We start from the raw sequence: 26,536 nt of genomic DNA on the forward strand, positions 1-26,536 counted from the left end.
TCCGCTGACTCGTCTATGATCGAGCTCTTGTATTCGAGCCTTCGAGGCCCCTGGCTTGTAATATGATGCTTGTATGACTTATTTTATTTGTAGAGTTGTGTTGTGATATCTTCCCGTGAGTCCCTGATCTTGATCGTACACGTTTGCGTGTATGATTAGTGTTCGGTCAAATCGAGGGTGTCACAACGTGCACTATTATTATTATCCACACTATTCGGTCGTGCAAGTGAAAGGCAATAATGATGATTATATGATGAACTTATTGAGATGAGAAAAGATGGTATGAACTCGACCTCTCTTGTTTTTGTAAATATGATTACTTCATCATTCATGATTCAGCCTATTATGAATAAACATGTTTGCAATGACAATTAGAGATTGTAGTTGCTTATGCCATGCTTAATTAGCTAGGAGCTTATAATGGTTTACCTTGCATGCCAACATGCTATTAAAATGGTTGTCATGTGGTATGATAGGGTGGTATCCTCTTTTGAACGATTCGAGTGGCTTGACTTGGCACATGTTCACGCATGTAGTTGAAACAAAATCAACATAGCCTCTACGATATTTATGTTCATGGTGCATTATATCCTACTCATGCTTGCATTCGGTGTTGATTAATTTTAATGCATGTTCATGACTGTTGTCGCTCTCTAGCTGCTCGCGTCCCAGTCTTTTGCTAGCCTTCACCTGTACTAAGCGGGAATACTGCTTGTGCATCCAATTCCATAAACCCCAAAGTTATTCCATATGAGTCCACCATACCTACCTATATACGGTATCTACCTGCCGTTCCAAGTAAATTTGTATGTGCAAAACTCTAAACATTCAAATAAACATTCTGTTCAGTATGCTCGAATAACTCATGTATCAACTAGGGTTGTCCGTATCTTCCATGTTAGGCGGGTAATTCTCAAGAGGAGTGGACTCCGCTCCTCACTCACGAGAAAATGGCTGGTCACCGGGATGCCCAGTCCCATGCTTTATGCAAATCAAATCAAAATAATTGCAAACAAAACTCCCCCGGGACTATTGTTAGTTGGAGGCACTCGTTGTTTCGAGCAAGCCATGGATTGATGCTTGTTGGTGGAGGGGGAGTATAAACTTTACCATTCTGTTTGGGAACCGCCTATAATGTGTGTAGCATGGAAGATATCGCCATCTCTCGGTTGTTATGTTGACAATGAAAGTATACCACTCAAAATATTATTCACATCTATTTCAAAACTGAGCTCTGGCACCTCTACAAACCCCTACTTCCATCTATGAAGGGCCTATCCATTTACTTTTATGTTGAGTCATCATCCTCTTATTAAAAAGCACTAGTTGGAGAGCACCACTGTCATTTGCATCCATTACTGTTGGTTTACATTGAGTATGACTTGACTTGCTCTCTTTTACCATGAATTACAATGTCTAGTCAGTCCTTGATCTTTAAAGGTGCTCTGCATTTATGTTTGGCGGTCTCAGAAAGGGCTAGCGAGATACCATCTTGTTGTATCATATCATGGTTGTTTTGAAAAAGTGTTGTCATCCGAGATTTATTATTATTGCTCGCTAGTTGATTATGCCATTGATATGAGTAAACATGAGACCTAAATGTTATTGTGAATATGGTTAGTTCATAATCTTTGATGAAAACTTGAATGTTGGCTTTACATATTTACAACAACAAGAGCAAACAGAGTTTGTAAAATTTTTTCTTTATCACTTTCAGTTTATCAACTGAATTGCTTGAGGACAAGCAAATGTTTAAGCTTGGGGGAGTTGATACGTCTCCGTCGTATCTACTTTTCCAAACACTTTTGCCCTTGTTTTGGACTCTAACTTGCATGATTTGAATGGAACTAACCCGGACTGACGCTGTTTTCAGCAGAATTGCCATGGTGTTATTTCTGTGCAGAAATAAAAGTTCTAGGAATGACCTGAAAATCAACGGAGAATTATTTTGGAATATATAAAAAATACTAGAAGAAGAATCCACGTCAGGGGGGCCTCCACCTGTCCACGAGGGTGGGGGCGCGCCTGCTGATGAAGATATGTACCTAGGGTAGGGTCATAGGCCTGACCTAGACACCCTCCCCTAGGACATCACCCTCAAACCAGAAGCATTCGAAGAAGAGTCGTCATCCACTCGACCATGAGGACTTCCACTCGGAAGACTTGAAGCCACCCGACCGCGGAGACTGTCACTCGACCACCAGAAGGTCTAAGGTCGCTCCGAACTGCAACGGTCGGACATCACCTCATAGCTTTAATGGTCATTATGTCTCTTTATTTGCTAGCGTTACCAGTAACATCTCTCCTTTAATGTACCTTAAATTGTAAGGTGGGCTGGCTGGGGTCCTGGCGCACTCTATATAAGCCACCCCCTCCACAGGCACAAGGGTTCGCATCTTTTGTAAACTCACACACACATATAATCCAGTCGACTGCCTCAGGGCACCGAGACGTAGGGCTGTTACTTCTTGCGGGAAGGGCCTGAACTCGTAAAACTCATGTGTACAACTACTCCATAGCTAGGATCTTGCCTCCTCATACCTACCCCCCATTCTACAGTCAGTCTTAGATCCACGACAGTTGGCGCCCACCGTGGGGAAGGTGTCTTAGCAGTTTATTGGAGAAGTTGCGATTCTTCCGATTCCCATCATCATGGTTTCCGGCGAAGGATTGGCCGAAGGCCGCGAGATCCGTCTCGGCGCGCTCGTCTTCATCGCCGACGACTCCGCTTGGCTCCACGAGGCTTGACTCGACGTCGAGGCGCTCCTCGTCTGCGGGGCGACGCACTTTCGCGCATGCGTTCGCGGCGTCCTTCTTCGGCAACCGTCAACTACGTATCAGTCGGCTCCTACGGCAACCTCCCTCTCCGTTGTTCGCCGGCGCCAGCGATCTGGTCGGTCGCGGCTTCAGTGGTGGGTGAGGCACGCGGTGGCCCGCCAATCGGCCACCCCACAAATCGCGGTGATCGAGCCCGATGAAACTCTCTATGGCCTGTTCGATCTGTCGGCTGGCTCCATCGAGACTGTGTCCGAATGCGACAACAGCGACCCCGCGGCGGAAGTCTTGATGGTCAATGGACCATGCAGTCCTCCTGGCTTCACCCGTGAAGGCGGTGGCGATGGCGGCGGTGATCTATCGCGTGTTCACGAGGAGTACCGCCTCGAACCCCTCTCTTCGCAGCGGAGGGAAGATCTTCGCCGCCGTAATATGGATGCACTTCACACTCCTATCGTTGGAGGAACCCCTGAGGCCCAGGCCTTGGAGGAGGCGCGCCTGGCCAAGTTGGCTGAGCGCACTCGACTGGAGAACCTCCAGCGCGCACTCGACGAGCGTGCTTGGCAGCGTATTCCCGAGTCCAGTCAACGCCAACTTTTTCCGCCTTCAACTTAGGTATACCGAACTCCGATCCAGAATCTCACAGCTACAGCTTGAATAGCAGAGTCAATTCAACCTTCCCAGTTAGAAGCTGGCCGAGGTTTGATGCAGATCCGGGCTTTACTCCGAGCAGCGGGAGATCAAAATACAGTAGTATCTCAGTCGCGGAATAGGATTCATAGCAGGTCTGTGGTGGCGGATACTGTCCATTCTACCCATAGCCTGAGATCGCCTCCGTGGCATGAGGGACGTGGGTACCAGCAAGATCAGTGCAGGAATCATGAGCAGTATGATCATCGACGCGACCATGATGACCGTCGTCGAATGCCCACGCCTCCTCCGAGGAGTAGGTCATACGTGCCTCAGCGGCAAGATGACAGGCGCCCCCACAGCGGCGAACGACGAATTCTAGTCGACCCCAGAGAGCCAGGTTTTGATGCAAGGTCTATCCTCGTTCAAGGTTTGGTTGATAGGAACAGAGCTCACTGAGAAGGCCACGGTAGAGATCATCCGACTGGAAGCAGGGTGCACGTTTCAGGACCCAAGTGTTTCAGCAGAGCCATTAGAGCAGCAGTGATTCCTCCCAACTTTAGGTTGGCAACTGGAGTCAGCAAGTTCACCGGTGAATCCAAGCCAGACACTTGGCTTGAAGATTACCGAGTGGCTGTGCAGATTGGTGGTGGCAATGATGATGTGGCCATGAAGCACCTCCCCTTGATGTTGGAGGGCTCTGCCAGAGCGTGGTTGAATTAGTTGGCTCCTGGCAGCATATATAGTTGGGAGGAACTTGCTCGAGTGTTTGTTAGGACCTTTGAAGGCACTTGCAAAAGGCCGGCAGGGTTGACAGAATTGTAGCGTTGTGTCCAGAAACCGAATAAAACTTTGAGGGATTATATCCAGAGATGGATCACGTTGCACCATACAATGGAGAATGTGTCAGATCACCAAGCAATTTGTGCCTTCAAGGAAGGCGTTAAGTATCGGGAGTTGAATCTGAAATTCGGTCGGACAGGAGATATGACTCGGACTTGGATGATGGAGATTGCCACCAAATATGCCAATGGTGAAGAGGAAGACCGACTCCGGAGTGGCAAGCACAAAACAGTTGCCCAAGAAACCGGAGGAGGGAATTCCAGTCGGAAACAAAAGCGAAAGGCCGAACCAGCTGCTCCTGGTGAAGCTTTAGCTGTTACCCAAGGAAAGTTCAAAGGAAATCCCAAAGGGCCCTAGACTCCCAAAAAGTTAAGGATAAAGATGGGAATGATGTGTTGGATTTACCATGCCATATTCATACCAAAAAAGATGAAGAAGGGAACATCATTTACCCTAAACACACCACTCGACAGTGTCGTTTCCTAATCTAGCAGTTCCGAGAGAAACAACCCAAGGAAAAGGAAAAGGAGCCGGACGGAGGTGAGGATAGGGAAGAAGATGATGATGGTTTTCCCAATGTCAATTCCACGCTGATGATTTTTGCTGATGTTGAAAGCAAAAGTCGATTGAAGGTTATTAATAGGGAGGTGAACATGGTTGCTCCGGCAACACCCAGTTATTTGAAGTGGTCCCAGACTACCATCACGTTCGACCAATCGGACCACCCAGCGCATATAGCCACCCCTGGGAGGCAAGCACTAGTGGTCGACCCAGTAGTCGAAGGCACTCGACTGACTAAAGTGCTGATGGATGGTGGCAGTGGCCTGAATATCTTTTATGCTGAAACCTTGAAGGGAATGGGCATTCCGATGTCCAAGCTTAGTGAAAGCAACATGAGTTTCCACGGTGTTATACCCGGCAAGAAGGCTCAGTCACTCGGCCAGATCGCACTTGATGTGGTTTTCGGTGATTCCAAGAATTACCGCAAGCAAAAGTTGACGTTTGAGGTAGTGGATTTCAAGAGTGCTTACCATGCCATTCTGGGGAGACCCGCTTATGCACGTTTTATGGCTCGACCATGTTACGTGTATCTCAAATTGAAGATGCCTAGCCCCAGAGGAGTAATCACTGTCACTGGCAATCGACAGAAGGCAGAAGAGTGCTTCCAGAAGGGCTCAAAAATTGCCGATGCACAGATGGCAGTAGTGGAACTGCAAGAGTATCAGAAAAATGCAGATCTGAGAGATTTGCTGTGAGCCAAGAAGCCTGCCACAGAGTCCGCATTTCAGTCGTCAGGGGAAACGAAGCCGATTCATATCCACCCGACTGATCCCAATGTTGCTCCGACCCATATCTCGTCAACACTCGACAACAAATAGGAAGAAGCGCTCATCCAGTTCCTCCGTGAGAACTGGGACATCTTTGCATGGAAACCTTCTGACATGACGGGTGTACCCAGGGGACTGGCTGAGCATCATCTGCGAGTCGACCCGAAAGTAAAACCAGTCAAGGAACATCTCCGATGGTCCGCCGTCCAGAAGAGAAAAGCAATTGGCGAGGAAGTGGCTCGGCTCCTGGCAGCTGAGTTCATCCGAGAGATTTACCACTCCGAGTGGCTCGCCAATGTTGTCATGGTCCCCAAGAAGGATGATTCACTTCGCATGTGCATTGACTTCAAGCATATCAATCGGGCCTGCCCGAAAGATCATTTTCCTCTTCCCCGCATCGACCAAATTGTCGACTCAACTGCGGGGTGTGACCGTTTGTCCTTCTTGGACGCCTATTCCGGGTACCATCAGATCCGACTGTATGGACCCGATGAGATAAAAATGGCTTTCATCACTCCATTCGGGTGTTTCTGTTATGTCACTATGCCATTCGTCCTGAAGAACGCCGGAGCCACATTCATGAGGATGATCCAGAAGTGTCTACTCACTCAAATCAGTCGAAATGTGGAAGCATACATGGATGCCATTGTAGTCAAGTCATGTAAAGGTTCTGACCTGCTGGCTGACCTTGCCGAAACCTTTGCCAACCTCAGAAGGTATGATATCAAGCTTAATCCATCAAAGTGCACATTTGGAGTTCCTGGTGGAAAGTTACTCGGTTTTCTCGTTTCCGGACGAGGGATCGACGGTAACCCAGAGAAAGTTGGTGCCATTCTTCGGATGAAACGCCCTGTGCGTGTGCACGATGTCCAAACGCTTACTGGTTGTTTGGCCGCCTTGAGTCGATTCATTTCTCGTCTCGGTGAAAAGGCACGGCCTCTTTACCGACTGATGAAGAAGTCTGATAAGTTCGAGTGGACTCCTGAAGCTGATGCAGCGTTTGTAGAGCTCAAAGCCCTGCTTTCCACCCAGCCGGTGCTTGCTGCACCAATCAGCAAAGAGCCTTTACTGCTTTACATTGCAGCCACAGGACAAGTTGTCAGTACAGTACTCACGGTCGAGCGGGAAGAAGAAGGAAAAACTTATAAAGTTCAGCGCCTAGTGTATTACGTTTCTGAAGTTCTGACTCCATCAAAGCAAAGATATCCCCATTATCAGAAGCTTGTTTATGGAATTTACATGACCACAAAGAAGGTTGCACACTATTTCTCTGATCATTCCGTTACAGTCGTCAGCGACGCTCCATTATCGGAGGTTTTGAACAACAGAGATGCAACTGGTTGAGTGGCAAAGTGGGCGATTGAACTCCTTCCCCTGGATATCAAGTTTGAAGCAAAGAAAGCTATTAAGTCCCAAGCAATAGCTGATTTCCTCGCCGAGTGGATCGAACAGCAACTTCCGGCCCAAATTCACTCGGAGCATTGGACCATGTTCTTCGATGGGTCCAAGATGCTGAATGGTTCCGGTGCTGGAGTGGTGTTGGTCTCCCCCCGTGGTGAAAAACTCAGTTATGTTCACCAGATTCACTTTGACTCCTCCAACAATGAGGCCGAATACGAGGCACTTCTGTATGGGTTGCGTATGGCCATTTCACTCGGTGTCCGTCGCCTCATGGTCTATGGCGACTCGGATTTAGTGGTCAATCAGGTGATGAAGGAGTGGGACGTGAGAAGCCCAGCCATGACTGGTTATTGCAATGCAGTAAGAAAGTTAGAAAAGAGGTTTGAGGGGCTAGAGCTCCATCACATCCCTCGACTGAAAAATCAAGCAGCCGATGATCTGCAAAGATAGGCTCCAAGAGAGAAGCCATTCCCAGTAATGTGTTCCTGGAGCATATTCATGCACCTTCAGTTCAAGAAGATCCCTTCACTGAAGAGCCCCCACAGCCGAAGAGTGCCACTGATCTGACTGAAATCGAGATTCCAGTCGTGGTCGACTTGATCATGGAAGTTTTGGTCATCACCCCTGATTGGACAGTACCATATATCGCATACATTCTTAGAAGAGAACTCCCAAAAGATGAAGAAGAGGCTCGACAGATCGTCCATCGATCTAAGGCCTTCACTATGATAAGAGGACAGTTGTTCAGAGAAAGTGTGACTGGAGTTTGCCAAAAATGCATAACACCTGAAGAAGGCCGAGTGATCCTTAATGATATCCACTCGGGGACCTGTGGTCACCATGCGTCCTCTCGGACCATTGTGGCCAAAGCATATTGAGCGGGATTTTACTGGCCTCGGGCAAATGAGATGGCACAAGAAATAGTCGACAAATGTGAAGGTTGTCAGTTTTACTCCAACATGTCTCACAAGCCTGCGTCTGCCCTGAAGACCATTCCACTCGTCTGGCCTTTTGCTGTTTGGGGATTGGATATGGTTGGACCTTTGAAGACTGGCAGGAGTGGATTCACTGATGTGCTTGTAGCAGTCAACAAGTTCACCAAGTGGATTGAAGCCAAGCCTATCAAGAACCTTGATGCCAGTACTGCTGTCAGCTTCATCAGGGAGATAACATTTAGATATGGTGTTCCACACAGCATCATCACTGACAACAGATCAAACTTTGATTCTGATGAGTTCTGGACTTTTTGTGCTTCACAAGGTACTCGAGTTGACTATGCCTCGGTCGCCCACCCCTAGTCGAATGGACAGGCTGAAAGAGCAAATGGATTGATTCTCAAAGGACTGAAACCCCGACTGATGCGTGATCTCAAACACGCAGCAGGAGCCTGGGTCGATGAACTTCCATCAGTATTATGGGGATTGAGGACAACTCCCAATCGGTCGACTGGCAGAACCCCGTTTTTCTTGGTTTATGGAGCCGAAGTTGTACTTCGGAGTGACTTGCTCCACAATGCACCCCGAGTCGAGCTTTTCACAGAGGAAGAAGCAGAACAAGCACGACAGGATGCAGTTGACCTCCTTGAAGAAGAAAGAGAGATGGCCTTGATCCGATCAACCATCTATCAACAAGACCTGCGTTGATTCCATGCCAGAAACGTGAGGGGTCGAGCATTTCAAGAGGGAGACTTAGTTCTCCGAGTGGATCAGCAGAAACCACATAAGCTTGCTCCCTCTTGGGAAGGTCCCTTCATGGTCACCAGAGTGCTCCACAATGGAGCATACCACCTTTACGACGTCGAGCACAAGAAAGACGAGCCACACGCGCCTGGAATGCGGAGCTGCTCCGCCCCTTTTATACTTAAACATTCAGTCTGCTGAGATGTAATAAAAAACACCTTTGTATTTTGTTTATCAAAGACAAGAGTCTTATGGTCTTCTAAAAAGATTGTCGATTGTTTACGTCTGCTTCTGAAATCCCCCAGTGGGTGGCTCAGCTGTGAATCCGTTTCGCCTAAGTTGATAAAATCCTACCGAGTGATGAGCAAGCCTCTCACTCGGGGGCTTAGCTGTGAACCCGCTTCGCCTAAGATGAAAAAATCCTACCGAGTGATGAGCAAGCCTCTCACTCGGGGGCTTAGCTGCAGTCCAGTACTCGCCTAAGTTGAAAAAATCCTACCGAGTGATGAGCAAGCCTCTCACTCGGGGGCTTAGCTGCAGTCTAGTACTCGCCTAAGTTGAAAAAATCCTACCGAGTGATGAGCAAGCCTCTCACTCGGGGGCTTAGCTGCAGTCCAGTACTCGCCTAAGTTGGAAAAAAATCCTACCAAGTGACGAGCAAGCCTCTCACTCAGAGGCTTAACTGCAGTCCAGTACTCGCCTAATTTGAAAAAATCCTACCGAGTGATGAGCAAGCTTCTCACTCGGGGGCTTAGCTGCAGTCCAGTACTCGCCTAAGTTCCAAAAATCCCGCCGAGTGATGAGCAAACCTCACACTCGGGGGCTTAGTTGCAGTCTAGTACTCGCCTAAGTTTCAAAAATCCTGTCGAGTGATGAGCAAACCTCATGCTCGGGGGCTTAGCTACAGTCCAGTACTCGCCTAAGTTTCAAAAATCCTGCCGAGTGATGAGAAAACCTCACACTCGGGGGCTTAGCTGCAGTCCAGTACTCGCCTAAGTTTCAAAAATCCTATTGAGTGATGAGCAAACCTCACACTCGGGGGCTTAGCTGCAGTCTAGTACTCGCCTAAGTTTCAAAAATCCTACCGAGTGATGAGCAAACCTCACACTCGGGGGCTTAGATTCAGCCCCGTGCTCGCCTAAGTTTCAAAAATCTTACCGAGTGATGAGCAAGCCTCTCACTCGGAGGCTTAGCTGTAGCCCCGTGCTCGCCTAAGTCTCAAAAATCCTACCGAGTGATGAGAAAACCTCACACTCGGGGGCTTAGTTGCAGCCCCATACTCGCCTAAGTCGAAAAACCACCCTTATCCGCAAGGATGAGGAGGTGCAGGTCGACTGCAATCCTCTCACGGAGCCGCGCTACAAGTACAATGTCCGCTCCATCCCTATCCGCAAGGATGACGAGGTGCAGGTCGACTGTAATCCTCTCACGGAGCCGCGCTACAAGTACAATGTCCGCTTCATCCCTATCCGCAAGGATGACGAGGTGCAGGTCGACTGCAATCCTCTCACGGAGCCGCGCTACAAGTACAATGTCCGCTCCATCCCTATCTACAAGGATGACGAGGTGCAGGTCGACTGCAATCCTCTCACGGAGCCGCGCTACAAGTACAATGTCCGCTCCATCCCTATCTACAAGGATGACGAGGTGCAGGTCGACTGCAATCCTCTCACAGAGCCGCGCTACAAGTACAATGTCCGCTCCATCCCTATCCACAAGGATGACGAGGTGCAGGTCGATTGCAATCCTCTCACGGAGCTGCGCTACAAGTACAATGTCCGCTCCATCCCTATCCGCAAGGATGACGAGGTGCAGGTCGACTGCAATCCTCTCATGGAGCCGCGCCACAAATACAATGTGCACTCCACCCTTATCCGCAAGGATGGCGAGGTGTAGGTCGACTGGGATATCTCCTTCAGAGTTGCATCTCGAAAGATATTCCGAGTGAAGAACAGGTTCTACTCGAAGACGAAAGCAAGCATATGCAGGAGATAAACCAAGATAAAACGAAGATAAAAGTACTTAGGCATCAGGCCCGAAGGAGTTTAACGGTTACAAAAACCACTCGACATTCCGAGGCAAATTTAAGGCAAGTTCAAATCTCAAGTTTGTTCATTCGGCAAGAGGAGGGCTTGCAGGCTCGACGAATTCATCCAAGTCAATTCCATCAGCGATCCGAGTGGAAGCAGCGATGAAAGTCTCCTTGAAGGACTGGAGTCTGGAAGTCATGCCTTTTGGTGTTGGCGACCTTGATCGCCGCCAACTTATCTTCGCGGGCTTCCTTGAAGTGGACTCTTACCAGTGACAGAGCCACGTCAGCACCGCATCGGGCAGAGGACTTCTTCCATTCCTGCACTCGACCTGGGACCTCGTTGAGTTGAGCCATCAGAGACTCGAGATCATTTTGAAGCGTTGCCCTTGGCCAGAGCGATGAGTCGATGCGTGAAACTGCCACCTTCAGAAGAGCAAGATAACTTGTAACACTGACGACGCGGGATTCCAGTCGAAGCACATTCATGGCAGCCTCGTCGCCGACTGGAGAAAGGATAGGGTCCAAACCCATCTCGATCCGTCCAGTCTCCTCTTCAAAGTTTTGGCAGAATTCTGCAGTCAAGGAGTTAGTGAGTCGACTGGACAGGACTAACTTGCAAACAGTAAAGCAGTCGGATTAAAAGGGGTACCTTCGAGCATAAGAAAGAGCTTCTTGGCGAGGGTTTCCAGATAAGCTTCCAAGTCATTTCTCTTATGAGCCATGTCTTCCAGCTTCTCGTTCAGAGCCACCTTATCCTTCTTCAGACGAGTTGCCTCTCGGTTGGATTCAGTGAGAGAGGACTTCAGCTTGCTTACTTCCTCTTCCAGCGCTCCGACTGAAGCCAGCTTCTTGTCAGCATGGATAGTCTTCTCTTGAGCCTCCTTCTGCGCAGCTGCAAGGTCCATGTCCTTCTTCTCCAGAGCCAACCTCATTTCCTCTGCAAAATAAGCATTTAGATCAAACAAAAGATCAAAGGGATAATTTAAAGGACGATCGACATGATCAGTCGACAGGCAGTTACCTTCCATACCGGCAACTTCATCTTGAGCCTTCTTCAAGTTTTGTTGGGCCAGCTCTAGGTCAAGGTTGAGTTGCCTCTGCTTCTCCTCAAATTCGGTGAACTTGGAAATGAGAGTACAAGATTTCTGCAGAGAGTAAAAGACATATCAATCGACAAGATCAAAGATTATTTACTTCCGGGTGAATAAAACTTCAAAGTTTACTCAGACCCCAACCGACTGCCAATAGTCAGCTGCGGTCTCGGGGGCTACACCCAGTTGGTGCACTTGGCGTGCCCCCACTGGTTCAGATTCCACTCGGCCGGTCCGCCCAGGTCGAGTAATAAAAAAAAGAAGTACTCAGACCCCGGCCGACTGCCAGCAGCCAACCGCGGTCTTGGGGACTACACCCAGTGGATGCACTTGGCGTGCCCCCACTGGTTCAGATCCCACTCGGCATGTTCCGCCCAGACCGAGTGGAAGAAAGGAAAGAGAAAGAAGTGCTCAGACCCCAGCCGACTGCCCGCAGTCGACTGCGGTCTCGGGGACTACACCCAGTGGGTGCACTTAGCATGCCCCCACTGGTTCAGATCCCATTCGACCAGACCGAGTGGAAGAGTGCAAATACTAAAGACAACAAAACACCTAGTGGGTGTACAGATTCGAAGCAGACAAAAAGATATTGTACGAAGGAAAATATTCAGGTAGCATATCCTAATAGAACAAGTTCAGTCGGAAGTCAACTTACCTGGACATTGGCTCGAAGAGCCGCACTGGCGTCGTAAGCAGCCTGGCTATTGTCGTGCACCGCCTTCATCCGCTCCATCATTACGCCAGCCTGACGGATAGCCTCCGCAGCGGTGTCCGACTGGCTTTCCGGAACATGATAGGTGGTGAAGAAGGGGACAGACGGTCCAGATGCAGCAGCTTGGAGCTCCGAGGCATGAGGTTGGATGACTGAAGAAAACACTGGTACAGTCAACGGTGCGGGGCGTTCACTTGACACTGGGACATCAAAAGTTACAGAGGCTCTACCTGCATCTTCGGGCTGTTGGACTGTTGGTTCTGTCGCCAGTTCCGACTGAGATATCTTGCTAGCTGCTGCTTTCTTGCTCCTTCTGGGCCTCGGTAAGCATCTCGGAGTTGGAATGTATGCTTTGATGAGATGATCAAAGATTTTGGGTGTATACAAAGTTTATGAGAAACTTGTATTTCCAAAGAAGTGAGTGGGAGCACTATAGAATTTCTGATGAATATATGTTGTTGATCGGAAATGACGTAGAATTTCTGGAAAGCATATAGGGTTATTGGGAAAGTGTTTTTCAATGGAAAGCCTGGATTAAGCTACTTGAACATTGAGCATCAAGATCTATAAGGATAGATCAAAACGCATAATGGTACTTTCAAATGAGCACATACCTTGACATGATCTTGAAGGTGTTCAAGATGGATCAGTCAAAGAAGGAGTTCTTGCCTGAGTTACAAGGTATGAAGTTAAGACTTAAAGCTCGACCACGGCAGAATAGAGAGAAAGGACGAATGTCGTCCCCTATGCTTAAGACATAGGCTCTACAGTATGCTATGCTGTGTACCGCACCTGAAGTGTGCCTTGCCATGAGTCAGTCAAGGGGTACAAGAGTGATCCATGAATGGATCACAGGACAGCGGTCAAAGTTATCCTTAGTAACTAGTGGACTAAGGAATTTTCTCGATTATGGAGGTGGTAAAAGAGTTCTTCGTAAAGGGTTACGTCGATGCAAGCTTAACACCTATCCGGATAGCTCTGAGTAGAGATACCGGATACGTATAATGGAGCAACAATTTAGAATAGCTCCAAGTAGAACATTATTTGGAATAGCTCCAAATAGAGCGTGGTAGCTGCATCTAGGAGATGACATAGAGATTTGTAAAGAACACACGGATCTGAAAGGTTCAGACCCGTTGACTAAAACCTCTCTCACAAGCAACATGATCAAACCTAAAACTCATTGAGTGTTAATCACATAGTGATGTGAACTAGACTACTGACTCTAGTAAACTCTTGGGTGTTAGTCACATGGCGATGTGACCTGTGAGTGTTAATCACATGGCGATGTGAACTAGATTATTGACTCTAGTGCAAGTGGGAGACTGTTGGAAATATGCCCTAGAGGCAATAATAAATTAGTTATTATTATATTTCCTTGTTCATGATAATCGTTTATTATCCATGCTATAATTGTATTGATAGGAAACTCAGATACATGTGTGGATACATAGACAACACCATGTCCCTAGTAAGCCTCTAGTTGACTAGCTCGTTGATCAATAGATGGTTATGGTTTCCTAACCATGGACATTGGATGTCGTTGATAACGGGATCACATCATTAGGAGAATGATGTGATGGACAAGACCCAATCCTAAGCCTAGCACAAAGATCGTGTAGTTCGTATGCTAAAGCTTTTCTAATGTCAAGTATCATTTCCTTAGACCATGAGATTGTGCAACTCCCGGATACCGTAGGAATGCTTTGGGTGTATCAAACGTCACAACGTAACTGGGTGACTATAAAGGTGCACTACAGGTATCTCCGAAAGTGTCTGTTGGGTTGGCACGAATAGAGACTGGGATTTGTCACTCCGTGTAAGCGGAGAGGTATCTATGGGCCCACTCGGTAGGACATCATCATATGCGCAATGTGACCAAGGAGTTGATCACGGGATGATGTGTTACGGAACGAGTAAAGAGACTTGCCGGTAACGAGATTGAACTAGGTATTGGATTCCGACGATCGAATCTCGGGCAAGTAACATACCGATAGACAAAGGGAATTGTATACGGGATTGATTAAGTCCTTGACATCGTGGTTCATACGATGAGATCATCTTGGAACATGTGGGAGCCAACATGGGTATCCAGATCCCGCTGTTGGTTATTGACCGGAGAACGTCTCGGTCATGTCTGCATGTCTCCCGAACCCGTAGGGTCTACACACTTAAGGTTCGGTGACGCTAGGGTTATAGAGATATTAGTATGCGGTAACCCGAAAGTTGTTCGGAGTCCCGGATGAGATCCCGGACATCACGAGGAGTTCTGAAATGGTCTGGAGGTAAAGAATTATATATAGGAAGTGCTATTTCGGCCATCGGGACAAGTTTCGGGGTCACCGGTATTGTACCGAGACCACCGGAAGGGTCCCGGGGGTCCACCGGGTGGGGCCACCTGCCCCCGGGGGCCACGTGGGCTGTAGGGGGTGTGCCTTGGCCTATATGGGCCAAGGGCACCAGCCCCAAGAGGCCCATGCGCCAAGAGAAGAGAAAAAGGGGAGAGTCCTAAAAGGGGAAGGCACCTCCGAGGTGCCTTGGGGAGGATGGACTCCTCCCCCCCCTTAGCCGCACCCTTCCTTGGAGGAAGGGGCAAGGGCTGCGCCTCCCCCCTCTCCCTTGGCCCTATATATAGTGGGGAAAAGGAGGAGCAAACACACCTAAGGCCTGGCGCCTCCCTCTCCCTCCCGTGACACATCTTCCTCCTCCCGCAGCGCTTAGCGAAGCCCTGTTGGAATCCCGCTACTTCCACCACGCCGTCGTGCTGCTGGATCTCCATCAACCTCTCCCTCCTCCTTGCTGGATCAAGGCATGGGAGACGTCTCCGTTCCGTACGTGTGTTGAACGCGGAGGTGCCGTCCGTTCGGCGCTAGGATCATCGGTGATTTGAATCACGACGAGTACGACTCCATCAACCCCGTTCTCTTGAACGCTTCCGCGCGCGATCTACAAGGGTATGTAGATCCACTCCTCCCTCATTGCTAGATGACTCCATAGATAGATCTTGGTGACACGTAGGAAAATTTTGAATTTATGCTACGTTTCCCAACAGTGGCATCATGAGCTAGGTCTATTGCATAGATTCTATGCACGAGTAGAACACAAAGTAGTTGTGGGCGTTGATTTTGTTCAATATGCTTGCCGTTACTAGTCTTATCTTGATTCGACGGTATTGTGGGATGAAGCGGCCCGGACCGACCTTACACGTATCCTTACGTGAGACTGGTTCCACCGACTGACATGCACTAGTTGCATAAGGTGGCTAGCGGGTGTCTGTCTCTCCTACTTTAGTCGGATCGGATTCGATGAAAAGGGTCCTTATGAAGGGTAAATAGCAATTGGCATATCACGTTGTGGTTTTGCGTAGGTAAGAAACGTTCTTGCTAGAAACCCATAGCAGCCACGTAAAACATGCAAACAACAATTAGAGGACGTCTAACTTGTTTTTGCAGGGTATGCTATGTGATGTGATATGGCCAAAAGGATGTGATGAAAGATATATGTGATGTATGAGATTGATCATGTTCTTGTAATAGATGATCATGGAGCCCCAAGATGGAGATCAAAGGAGCTATATGATATTGGCCATATCATGTCACTATTATTTGATTGCATGTGATGTTTATCATGTTTATACATCTTATTTGCTTAGAACGATGGTAGTAAATAAGATGATCCCTCATTAAAATTTCAAGAAGTGTTCTCCCCTAACTGTGCACCGTTGCTACAGTTCGTCGTTTCGAAGCACCACGTGATGATCGAGTGTGATAGATCCTTACATTCACATACAACGGGTGTAAGACAGTTTTACACATGCAATAACACTTAGGGTTAACTTGACGAGCCTAGCATGTGCATAGACATGGCCTCGGAACACAGAAGACCGAAAGGTCGAGCATGAGTCGTATGGTAGATACGATCAACATGAAGATGTTCATCGATGATGACTAGTCCGTGTCACGTGATGATCGGACATGGCCTAGTTGACTCGGATCATGTAATCACTTAGATGACTAGAGGGATGTCTATCTGAGTGGGAGTTCATAAGATGAACTTAATTATCTTGAACATAGTCAAAAGGTCTTCGCAAATTATGTCGTAGCTCGCGCTTCTGTTTTACTGTTTAGATATGTTCCTAGAGAAAAATTAGTTGAAAGTTGATAGTAGCAATTATGCGGACTAGGTCCGTAGACTGAGGATTGTCCTCATTGCTTCTTAGAAGGCTTATGTCCTTAATGCACCGCTCAGTGTGCTGAACCTCGAACGTTGTCTGTGGATGTTGCGAACATCTGACATACACATTTTGATAACTACGTGATAGTTCAGTTAAACGGTTTAGAGTTGAGGCACCGAAGACGGTTTTGAAACGTCACGAAACATATGAGATGTTTTGAGGGCTGAAATTGGGATTTCAGGCTCGTGCCCATGTCAAGAGGTATAAGACCTCCGACGATTTTCTTAACCTGCAAACTAAGGAGAAAAGCTCAATTGTTGAGCTTGTGCTCGGATTGTCTGAGTACAACAATCATTTGAATCAAGTGGGAGTTGATCTTCCAGATAAGATAGTGATGTTTCTCCGAAGTCATTACCACCAAGCTGCTAGAGCTTCGTGATGAACTATAATATATCGGGGACATGTATGATGATCCTTGAGATGTTCGTGATGTTTGACACCACAAAAGTAGAAATCAAGAAGGAGCATCAATTGTTGATGGTTGGTGAAACCACTAGTTTCAAGAAGGGCAAGGGCACGAAGGGATACTTCATAAAACGGCAATTCAGCTGCTGCTCTAGTGAAGAAACCCAAGGTTGAACCCAAACCCGAGACTAAGTGCTTCTGTAATAAAGGGAACAGCCACTGGAGCAGAATTACCCTAGATACTTGGTAGATTAGAAGGCTGGCAAGGTCGATAGAAGTATATTGGATATACATTATGTTAATGTGTACTTTACTAGTACTCCTAGTAGCACCAGGGTATTAGATACCGGTTCGGTTGCTAAGTGTTAGTAACTCGAAATAAAAGCTACGGAATAAAACGGAGACTAGCTAAAGGTGAGCTGACGATATGTGTTGGAAGTGTTTCCAATGTTGATATGATCAAGCATCGCAAGCTCCCTCTACCATCGAGTTTGGTGTTTGCGTTGAGCATAGACATGATTGGATTATGTCTATCGCGATACGGTTATTCATTTAAGGAGAATAATGGTTACTCTGTTTATTTGAATAATACCTTCAATGGTCTTACACCTAAAATGAATGGTTTATTGAATCTCGATCGTAGTGATACACATGTTCATGCCAAAAGATAGTAATGATAGTACCACCTACTTGTGGCACTGCCACGTAAGTCATATCGGTATAAAACGCATGAAGAAGCTCCATGTTGATGGATCTTTGGGCTCACTCGTTTTTGAAAAGTTTGGGACATGCGAACCATGTCTATTGGTGTATATGCATGAAGAAACTCCATGCAAATGGACCGTTTGAACTCACTTGATTTTGAATCACTTGAGACATGCAAATCATGCCACATGGGCAAGATGACTGAAAGCCTCGTTTCCAGTAAAATGGAACTAGAAAGCAACTTGTTGGAAGTAATACATTTTGATGTGTGCAATCCAATGAGTGCTGAGGCATGTAGTGGATATCGTTATGTTCTTACTTCACAGATGATTTGAGTAGATGTTGAGTATATTTACTTGATGAATCACGAGTCTGAATTATTGAAAGGTTCAAGTAATTTCAGGGTGAAGTTGAAAGATCGTCGTGACAAGAGGATAAAATATCTATGATATGATCATAGAGATGAATATCTGAATTACGAGTTTGGCACAGAATTAAGACATTGTGGAAATTGTTTCACAACTGATACAGCCTGGAACACCATAGTGTGATGGTGTGTCCGAACATCATAACTGCACCCTATTGGATATGATGCATACCATGATGTCTCTTATCAAATTACCACAATAGTTTATGGGTTAGGCATTAGAGACAACCACATTCACTTTAAATAGGGCACCACGTAATTCCGATGATATGACACCGTATGAACTATGGTTTAGAGAAACCTAAGCTGTCATTTCTTAAAAGTTTGGGACTGCGACGCTTATGCGAAAAAGTTTCAGGCTGATAAGCTCGAACCCAAAGCATTATAAATGCATCTTCATAGGACACCCAAAACAGTTGGGTATACCTCCTGTCTCAGATCCGAAAGCAATAAGGGATTGTTCCTAGAATCGGGTCCTTTCTTGAGGAAAAGTTTCTCTCGAAAGAATTGAGTGGGAGGATGGTGGAGACTTGATGAGGTTATTAAACCGTCACTTCAACTAGTGTATAGCAGGGCACAAAGAGTTGTTCCTGTGGCACCTACACCAATTGAAGTGGAAGCTTATGATATTGATCATGAGACTTCAGATCAAGTCACTACCAAACATCGTAGGATGACAAGGATGCGTACTACTTCAGAGTGGTACGTAACCCTGTCTTGGAAGTCATGTTGCTAGACAACAATGAACCTACGAGCTATGGAGAAGCGATGGTGGGCCCGGATTCCGATAAATGGCTCGAGGCCATATAATCCGAGAGAGGATCCATATATGAAAACAAAGTGTAGACTTTGGAAGAACTACTTGATGGTCGTAAGGCTGTTAGGTACATATGGATTTTAAAAGGAAGACGGACAATGATGGTAAATGTCACCATTAAGAAAGCTCGACTTGTCGTTAAGATGTTTTCCGACAAGTTCAAGGAGTTGACTACGGTGAGACTTTCTCACTCGTAGCGATGCTAAGAGTCTGTTGGAATTATATTAGCGATTACTGCATTATTTATGAAATCTTGCAGATAGGATGTCAAAACATTGTTTCCTCGACGAAAGGTTGTATGTGATACAAACCGGAAGGTTTTGTCAATCCTGAAAGATGCTAATAAGTATGCAAAGCTCCAGCAATCCTTCTGAGGACTGGAGTAAGCATCTCGGAGTTGGAATGTATGCTTTGATGAGATGATCAAAGATTTTGGGTGTATACAAAGTTTATGAGAAACTTGTATTTCCAAAGAAGTGAGTGGGAGCACTATAGAATTTCTGATGAATATATGTTGTTGATCGGAAATGACGTAGAATTTCTGGAAAGCATATAGGGTTATTGGGAAAGTGTTTTTCAATGGAAAGCCTGGATTAAGCTACTTGAACATTGAGCATCAAGATCTATAAGGATAGATCAAAACGCATAATGGTACTTTCAAATGAGCACATACCTTGACATGATCTTGAAGGTGTTCAAGATGGATCAGTCAAAGAAGGAGTTCTTGCCTGAGTTACAAGGTATGAAGTTAAGACTTAAAGCTCGACCACGGCAGAATAGAGAGAAAGGACGAATGTCGTCCCTATGCTTAAGACATAGGCTCTACAGTATGCTATGCTGTGTACCGCACCTGAAGTGTGCCTTGCCATGAGTTAGTCAAGGGGTACAAGAGTGATCCATGAATGGATCACAGGACAGCGGTCAAAGTTATCCTTAGTAACTAGTGGACTAAGGAATTTTCTCGATTATGGAGGTGGTAAAAGAGTTCGTCGTAAAGGGTTACGTCGATGCAAGCTTAACACCTATCCGGATAGCTCTGAGTAGAGATACCGGATACGTATAATGGAGCAACAATTTAGAATAGCTCCAAGTAGAACATTATTTGGAATAGCTCCAAATAGAGCGTGGTAGCTGCATCTAGGAGATGACATAGAGATTTGTAAAGAACACACGGATCTGAAAGGTTCAGACCCATTGACTAAAACCTCTCTCACAAGCAACATGATCAAACCTAAAACTCATTGAGTGTTAATCACATAGTGATGTGAACTAGACTACTGACTCTAGTAAACTCTTGGGTGTTAGTCACATGGCGATGTGACCTGTGAGTGTTAATCACATGGCGATGTGAACTAGATTATTGACTCTAGTGCAAGTGGGAGACTGTTGGAAATATGCCCTAGAGGCAATAATAAATTAGTTATTATTATATTTCCTTGTTCATGATAATCGTTTATTATCCATGCTATAATTGTATTGATAGGAAACTCAGATACATGTGTGGATACATAGACAACACCATGTCCCTAGTAAGCCTCTAGTTGACTAGCTCGTTGATCAATAGATGGTTACGGTTTCCTAACCATGGACATTGGATGTCGTTGATAATGGGATCACATCATTAGGAGAATGATGTGATGGACAAGACCCAATCCTAAGCCTAGCACAAAGATCGTGTAGTTCGTATGCTAAAGCTTTTCTAATGTCAAGTATCATTTCCTTAGACCATGAGATTGTGCAACTCCCGGATACCGTAGGAATGCTTTGGGTGTATCAAACGTCACAACATAACTGGGTGACTATAAAGGTGCACTACAGGTATCTCCGAAAGTGTCTGTTGGGTTGGCACGAATCGAGACTGGGATTTGTCACTCCGTGTAAGCGGAGAGGTATCTCTGGGCCCACTCGGTAGGACATCATCATATGCGCAATGTGACCAAGGAGTTGATCACGGGATGATGTGTTACGGAACGAGTAAAGAGACTTGCCGGTAACGAGATTGAACTAGGTATTGGATTCCGACGATCGAATCTCGGGCAAGTAACATACCGATAGACAAAGGGAATTGTATACGGGATTGATTAAGTCCTTGACATCGTGGTTCATCCGATGAGATCATCGTGGAACATGTGGGAGCCAACATGGGTATCCAGATCCCGCTGTTGGTTATTGACCGGAGAACGTCTCGGTCATGTCTGCATGTCTCCCGAACCCGTAGGGTCTACACACTTAAGGTTCGGTGACGCTAGGGTTATAGAGATATTAGTATGCGGTAACCCGAAAGTTGTTCGGAGTCCCGGATGAGATCCCGGACGTCACGAGGAGTTCCGGAATGGTCCGGAGGTAAAGAATTATATATAGGAAGTGCTATTTCGGCCATCGGGACAAGTTTCGGGGTCACCGGTATTGTACCGGGACCACCGGAAGGGTCCCGGGGGTCCACCGGGTGGGGCCACCTGCCCCCGGGGGCCACGTGGGCTGTAGGGGGTGTGCCTTGGCCTATATGGGCCAAGGGCACCAGCCCCAAGAGGCCCATGCGCCAAGAGAAGAGAAAAAGGGGAGAGTCCTAAAAGGGGAAGGCACCTCCGAGGTGCCTTGGGGAGGATGGACTCCTCCCCCCCCCCTTGGCCGCACCCTTCCTTGGAGGAAGGGGCAAGGGCTGCGCCTCCCCCCTCTCCCTTGGCCCTATATATAGTGGGGAAAAGGAGGAGCAAACACACCTAAGGCCTGGCGCCTCCCTCTCCCTCCCGTGACACATCTTCCTCCTCCCGCAGCGCTTAGCGAAGCCCTGTTGGAATCCCGCTACTTCCACCACGCCGTCGTGCTGCTGGATCTCCATCAACCTCTCCCTCCTCCTTGCTGGATCAAGGCATGGGAGACGTCTCCGTTCCGTACGTGTGTTGAACGCGGAGGTGCCGTCCGTTCGGCGCTAGGATCATCGGTGATTTGAATCACGACGAGTACGACTCCATCAACCCCGTTCTCTTGAACGCTTCCGCGCGCGATCTACAAGGGTATGTAGATCCACTCCTCCCTCATTGCTAGATGACTCCATAGATAGATCTTGGTGACACGTAGGAAAATTTTGAATTTATGCTACGTTCCCCAACAGCCTAATCCATCCCGATTACTGCGGCCTCCCCCGCCCGGCGCGCTTCCCAAAATTCGAATCCCGTGAAATCCGCAGACAGCAGAACAACCCATCAGACGGAAGATTTTTCCCATATCAACACTTGAAGCTTAACAATGAAAGTTCACTCGACAAAACCAAGAATAGATCAAGGCGACTGAACAAGCAGTTGAAGTCATCATGAATGTTCATTCGACCTCTGGACAAGACATTTTCGAAGCGCAAAAGCTGAATCGGAGAGGCTATCAACTCCTCCACTCGAACCCTGAACCATTCGGGGGCTAATGATGAAGATATGTACCTAGGGTAGGGTCATAGGCCCGACCTAGACACCCTCCCCTAGGACATCACCCTCAAACCAGAAGCATTCGAAGAAGAGTCATCATCCACTCGACCATGAGGACTTCCACTCGGAAGACTTGAAGTCACTCGACCGCGGAGACTGTCACTCGACCACCAGAAGGTCTAAGGTCGCTCCGAACTGCAACGGTCGGACATCACCTCATTGCTTTAATGGTCATTATGTCTCTTTATTTGCTAGCGTTACCAGTAACGTCTCTCCTTTAATGTACCTTAAACCCTTTGTAACGTGGGCTGGCTGGGGTCCTGGCGCACTCTATATAAGCCACCCACCTCCACAGGCACAAGGGTTCGCATCTTTTGTAAACTCACACACACATATAATCCAGTCGACTGCCTCAGGGCACCGAGACGTAGGGTTGTTACTTCTTCCGAGAAGGGCCTGAACTCGTAAAACTCGTGTGTACAACTACTCCATAGCTAGGATCTTGCCTCCTCATACCTACCCCCATTCTACTGTCAGTCTTAGATCCACGACACCTGCCGCCCTGGGCGCGCCCCCTGCCTCGTGGGCCCCCTGACGCTCCACCGACCTCAACTCCAACTCCATATATTTGTGTTCGGGGAGAAAAAAACAGAGAGAAGGATTCATCATGTTTTACGATACGGAGCCGCCGCCAAGCCCTAAACTCTCTCAGGAGGGCTGACCTGGAGTCCGTTCGGGGCTCCGGAGAGGGGAATCCGTCGCCATTGTCATCATCAACCATCCTCCATCACCAATTTCATGATGCTCACCGTCGTGCGTGAGTAATTCCATCGTAGGCTTGCTGGACAGTGATGGGTTGGATGATATTTATCATGTAATCGAGTTAGTTTTGTTAGGGTTTGATCCCTAGTATCCACTATGTTCTGAGATTGATGTTGCTATGACTTTGCTATGCTTAATGCTTGTCACTAGGGCCCGAGTGCCATGATTTCAGATCTGAACCTATTATGTTTTCATCAATATATGAGAGTTCTTGATCCTATCTTGCAAGTCTATAGTCACCTACTATGTGTTATGATCCGGCAACCCCGGAGTGACATTAATCGGGACCACTCCCGGTGATGACCGTAGTTTGAGGAGTTCATGTATTCACTATGTGTTAATGCTTTGGTCTGGTACTTTATTAAAAGGAGGCCTTAATATCCCTTAGTTTCCGCTAGGACCGCGCTGCCATGGGAGGGTAGGATGTCATGCAAGTTCTTTTCCATAAGCACGTATGACTATATTCGGAATACATGCCTACATTACATTGATGAACTGAAGCTAGTTCTGTGTCACCGTAGGTTATGACTGTTACATGATGAACCACATCCGGCATAATTCGCCATCACCGATCCAATGCCTACGAGCTTTCCATATATTGTTCTTCGCTTATTTACTTTTCCGTTGCTATTGTTACAATCACTACAAAACACCAAAAATACTACTTTTGTTACCGTTACTTTTGCTATCGTTACCACTACTATGATATTACTTTGCTACTAAATACCTTGCTGCAGATATTAAGTTTCCAGGTGTGGTTGAATTGACAACTCAACTGCTAATACTTGGGAATATTCTTTGGCTGCCCTTGTGTCGAATCAATAAATTTGGGTTGAATACTCTACCCTCGAAATCTATTGCGATCCCCTATACTTGTGGGTTATCAAAGCCATGTTGCTTCCCGAAGCGCCGGCAGTTATTAGCCTCACTGCTCCCTCTCCCCACTCTCCCCCACTCTCCAAACTCTCACCGGCGGCGATGGATCGGAGGAGAGCAAGAAGACCACCGGACTCCATCTCCGGCGAGCGGATCATCACCTGGCCCGCGGCAATGGCGGTAAGCACGTTTTTGTTCATCATGCAATACTTTTTTGCATACGATCCGGCAGTAGATTCGATCCATGGCGGAGAGGGGAATGGGGAATAGAGGTAGATAAGCATGAAAGTTCATACTATTTCATACGAGTTCATACTAGTTCATGCAAGATCGGAATAGAGGTAGATGCGGATGGAGTAGAAGGGGGATTGGGGGTACACAATAGACGGTGGCTAACCGCGACGGCTGTTGAGGCGTGCGGAGCGGCGGGTCGAGTGGCTGGCCTTCATCTTCTTGTTCATCGCTGTGCGGGGAGGTGGGTTATCGTCGTCCTCGGCGGAGTCGAGGTCGATCTGCCAGGAACGACGGCCTGGCTCCGGCGCCCTCATTAGCATCTGCACCGGTTCTTCCTCCTCCTTAGGCTCCCCACCGATGACTGCTGGTGGCACGATTGTCGTCTCCCAGTACACTGTGGCACGATGGTCATTAGGAGCCCAGTAGTTCTTGTACTTGGACCACCTCTTTCTCTGTTTAGCGTTGTCGAAGACGGCCTGATTCATGGCCCAGCGAATGATGTCGACTACCATCGCGCCCTTCGCTGGGTTAGGAACCAGCGTCTTCAACTCTTGTGCAGTGGCCCTCATGAGCACTGCATCAGATTCCTTCTGCATGTCAGGCATGGAGCTGAATTTCGAGCACACCTCCATGGTGTTCTCGAACTTGGTGCGGTCACCAGCCGACCACCCGAGGAAGAAGGCCCTCCAGCCAATACCCCAAGGGAAGGGGTTGGCGTTGGAGCTGGAGCCCATGGCGATGGAGAGGAGAAAGGTTGATAGTAAGAGAATAGAGGGGGTGGGTAAGTAGTGGTGGTCAGGGTGAGTAAATATAGGCGCGATGGAGAGGAGGAAGAGTGACAGTCATGCCGTTTTAACTACATGCTCTTCAATAAGCCATGAACTCTGTGTTGTGCCTGACTCCATGAATTGTGTGTAGATCGAGGAGAGCAATGAGATGGACACGGAGGTGCTCCCGGCTGTTGACAAGAAGGGTAAGGAGGCATTTCATCCAATGCCCGAGGTGGTGCTGCCGCCCACCGCCGAGGAAGAACCAAAGACGCCAACGGTTGGCGACGACAAGCGCATGGAGGAGCCCCCCAGCAGTAAGCGCCACACTACGACCACTACTATGAGGTGGGTGGCCCATGTCACTTCTGCAAGGTCATCCTTGCACCGAAGCTTTAGTGCATCCCCATGCCCCTAGACTTCACCAAGCACTTCGCCGCGGTGCCGACAGAGTTCAAGGTGAGGAACAACACCGCCTGCTCCTGGAGGGTGACGGTGAAGCCGATGAATGGCAGGGTGACCCTGGATCAGGGTTGGGCCACCTTCGTCGCCGTTCATCAGATCAAGATCGGCTACATGGTGACGTTCAAGCTCCTAACTCCCGACACCCTCAAGGTCATCATCTTCGACGATGATGGCATTGAGGTGGTCAACAAGTGTAAGAAGCACGACGAAGCCTTCGCCGCCAGAGACTAGGGCCGGGGCACCTCCTTCCCAAGTACTATCGAGTTTGCTTTATGGTTTATGCGTTGAACTGTTTGAACTATCGTTATGATGTGTGGTACTATGTTATCTGAACTATACTGTTAAGTAGTTGATGCTCTGTTTATGCTCTGCTCTGCTTATGATGTGTGGTTCATGGTTGTGCCGAAGTGTACTGATAACCTCACAAACTAGCCAAAGAGATTACCACACACCACGCGTTGCATACAACCAAACACCATGCCTTGGATTTGTCCACTAACATACAGACAACCAAACACCAGATAGTGTGGTTCAGCCCATGCAGACAAGAGGGCATGCAGGCAACCAAACAACTTGCAGGTGGTGCATTTGATGCTGCATTTGCATAGGCAGACTGAGTTGAGAAGGCTATGCATGCAGCTACTGTAGACTACGACAACCAAACACACCCCTCCCATACTAAGGTGCAACACACTAACCAGCCGACCACACAACTTCATCGGACATTGTTCATCTTTTCGAACTCTTTTATTAATTCCACATTCCGTTCCCTTTTTCATTTTTTTCTTTTTCCTTATTTTTCAAATTGATGAGATTTTCGAAAAAATCGACGAACTTTTTCATATTTTTTGATTTTTGATGAATTTTTTCCAAAATC

At 47.5% G+C, this 26,536-nt stretch overlaps 1 protein-coding gene and 1 pseudogene across 1 annotated transcript; one reads left to right on the top strand and one right to left on the bottom strand.

The window, feature by feature from the left end:
• Nucleotides 1-24,585: 24,585 nt before the first annotated feature.
• LOC147991372 (uncharacterized) lies at nucleotides 24,586-25,059 on the bottom strand. Its single transcript, XM_087538448.1, has one exon. The coding sequence runs from the start codon at nucleotides 25,057-25,059 to the stop codon at nucleotides 24,586-24,588; it is 474 nt and encodes a 157-aa protein (XP_087394574.1).
• Nucleotides 25,058-25,890, top strand: LOC147991373 (uncharacterized; annotated as a pseudogene).
• The last annotated feature ends 646 nt before the right edge of the window (nucleotides 25,891-26,536 follow it).

Source organism: Triticum urartu, chromosome 1A (genome assembly GCF_056163025.1).
Source record: "Triticum urartu cultivar PI428250 chromosome 1A, HENAU_Tu73, whole genome shotgun sequence".
Classification (NCBI taxonomy): domain Eukaryota; kingdom Viridiplantae; phylum Streptophyta; class Magnoliopsida; order Poales; family Poaceae; genus Triticum; species Triticum urartu.

What these genes read in the sequence shown, in the direction of transcription:
- LOC147991372 (XM_087538448.1), bottom strand. Translation starts at nt 25,059, where the DNA reads ATGGAGGTGTGCTCGAAATTCAGCTCCATGCCTGACATGCAGAAGGAA.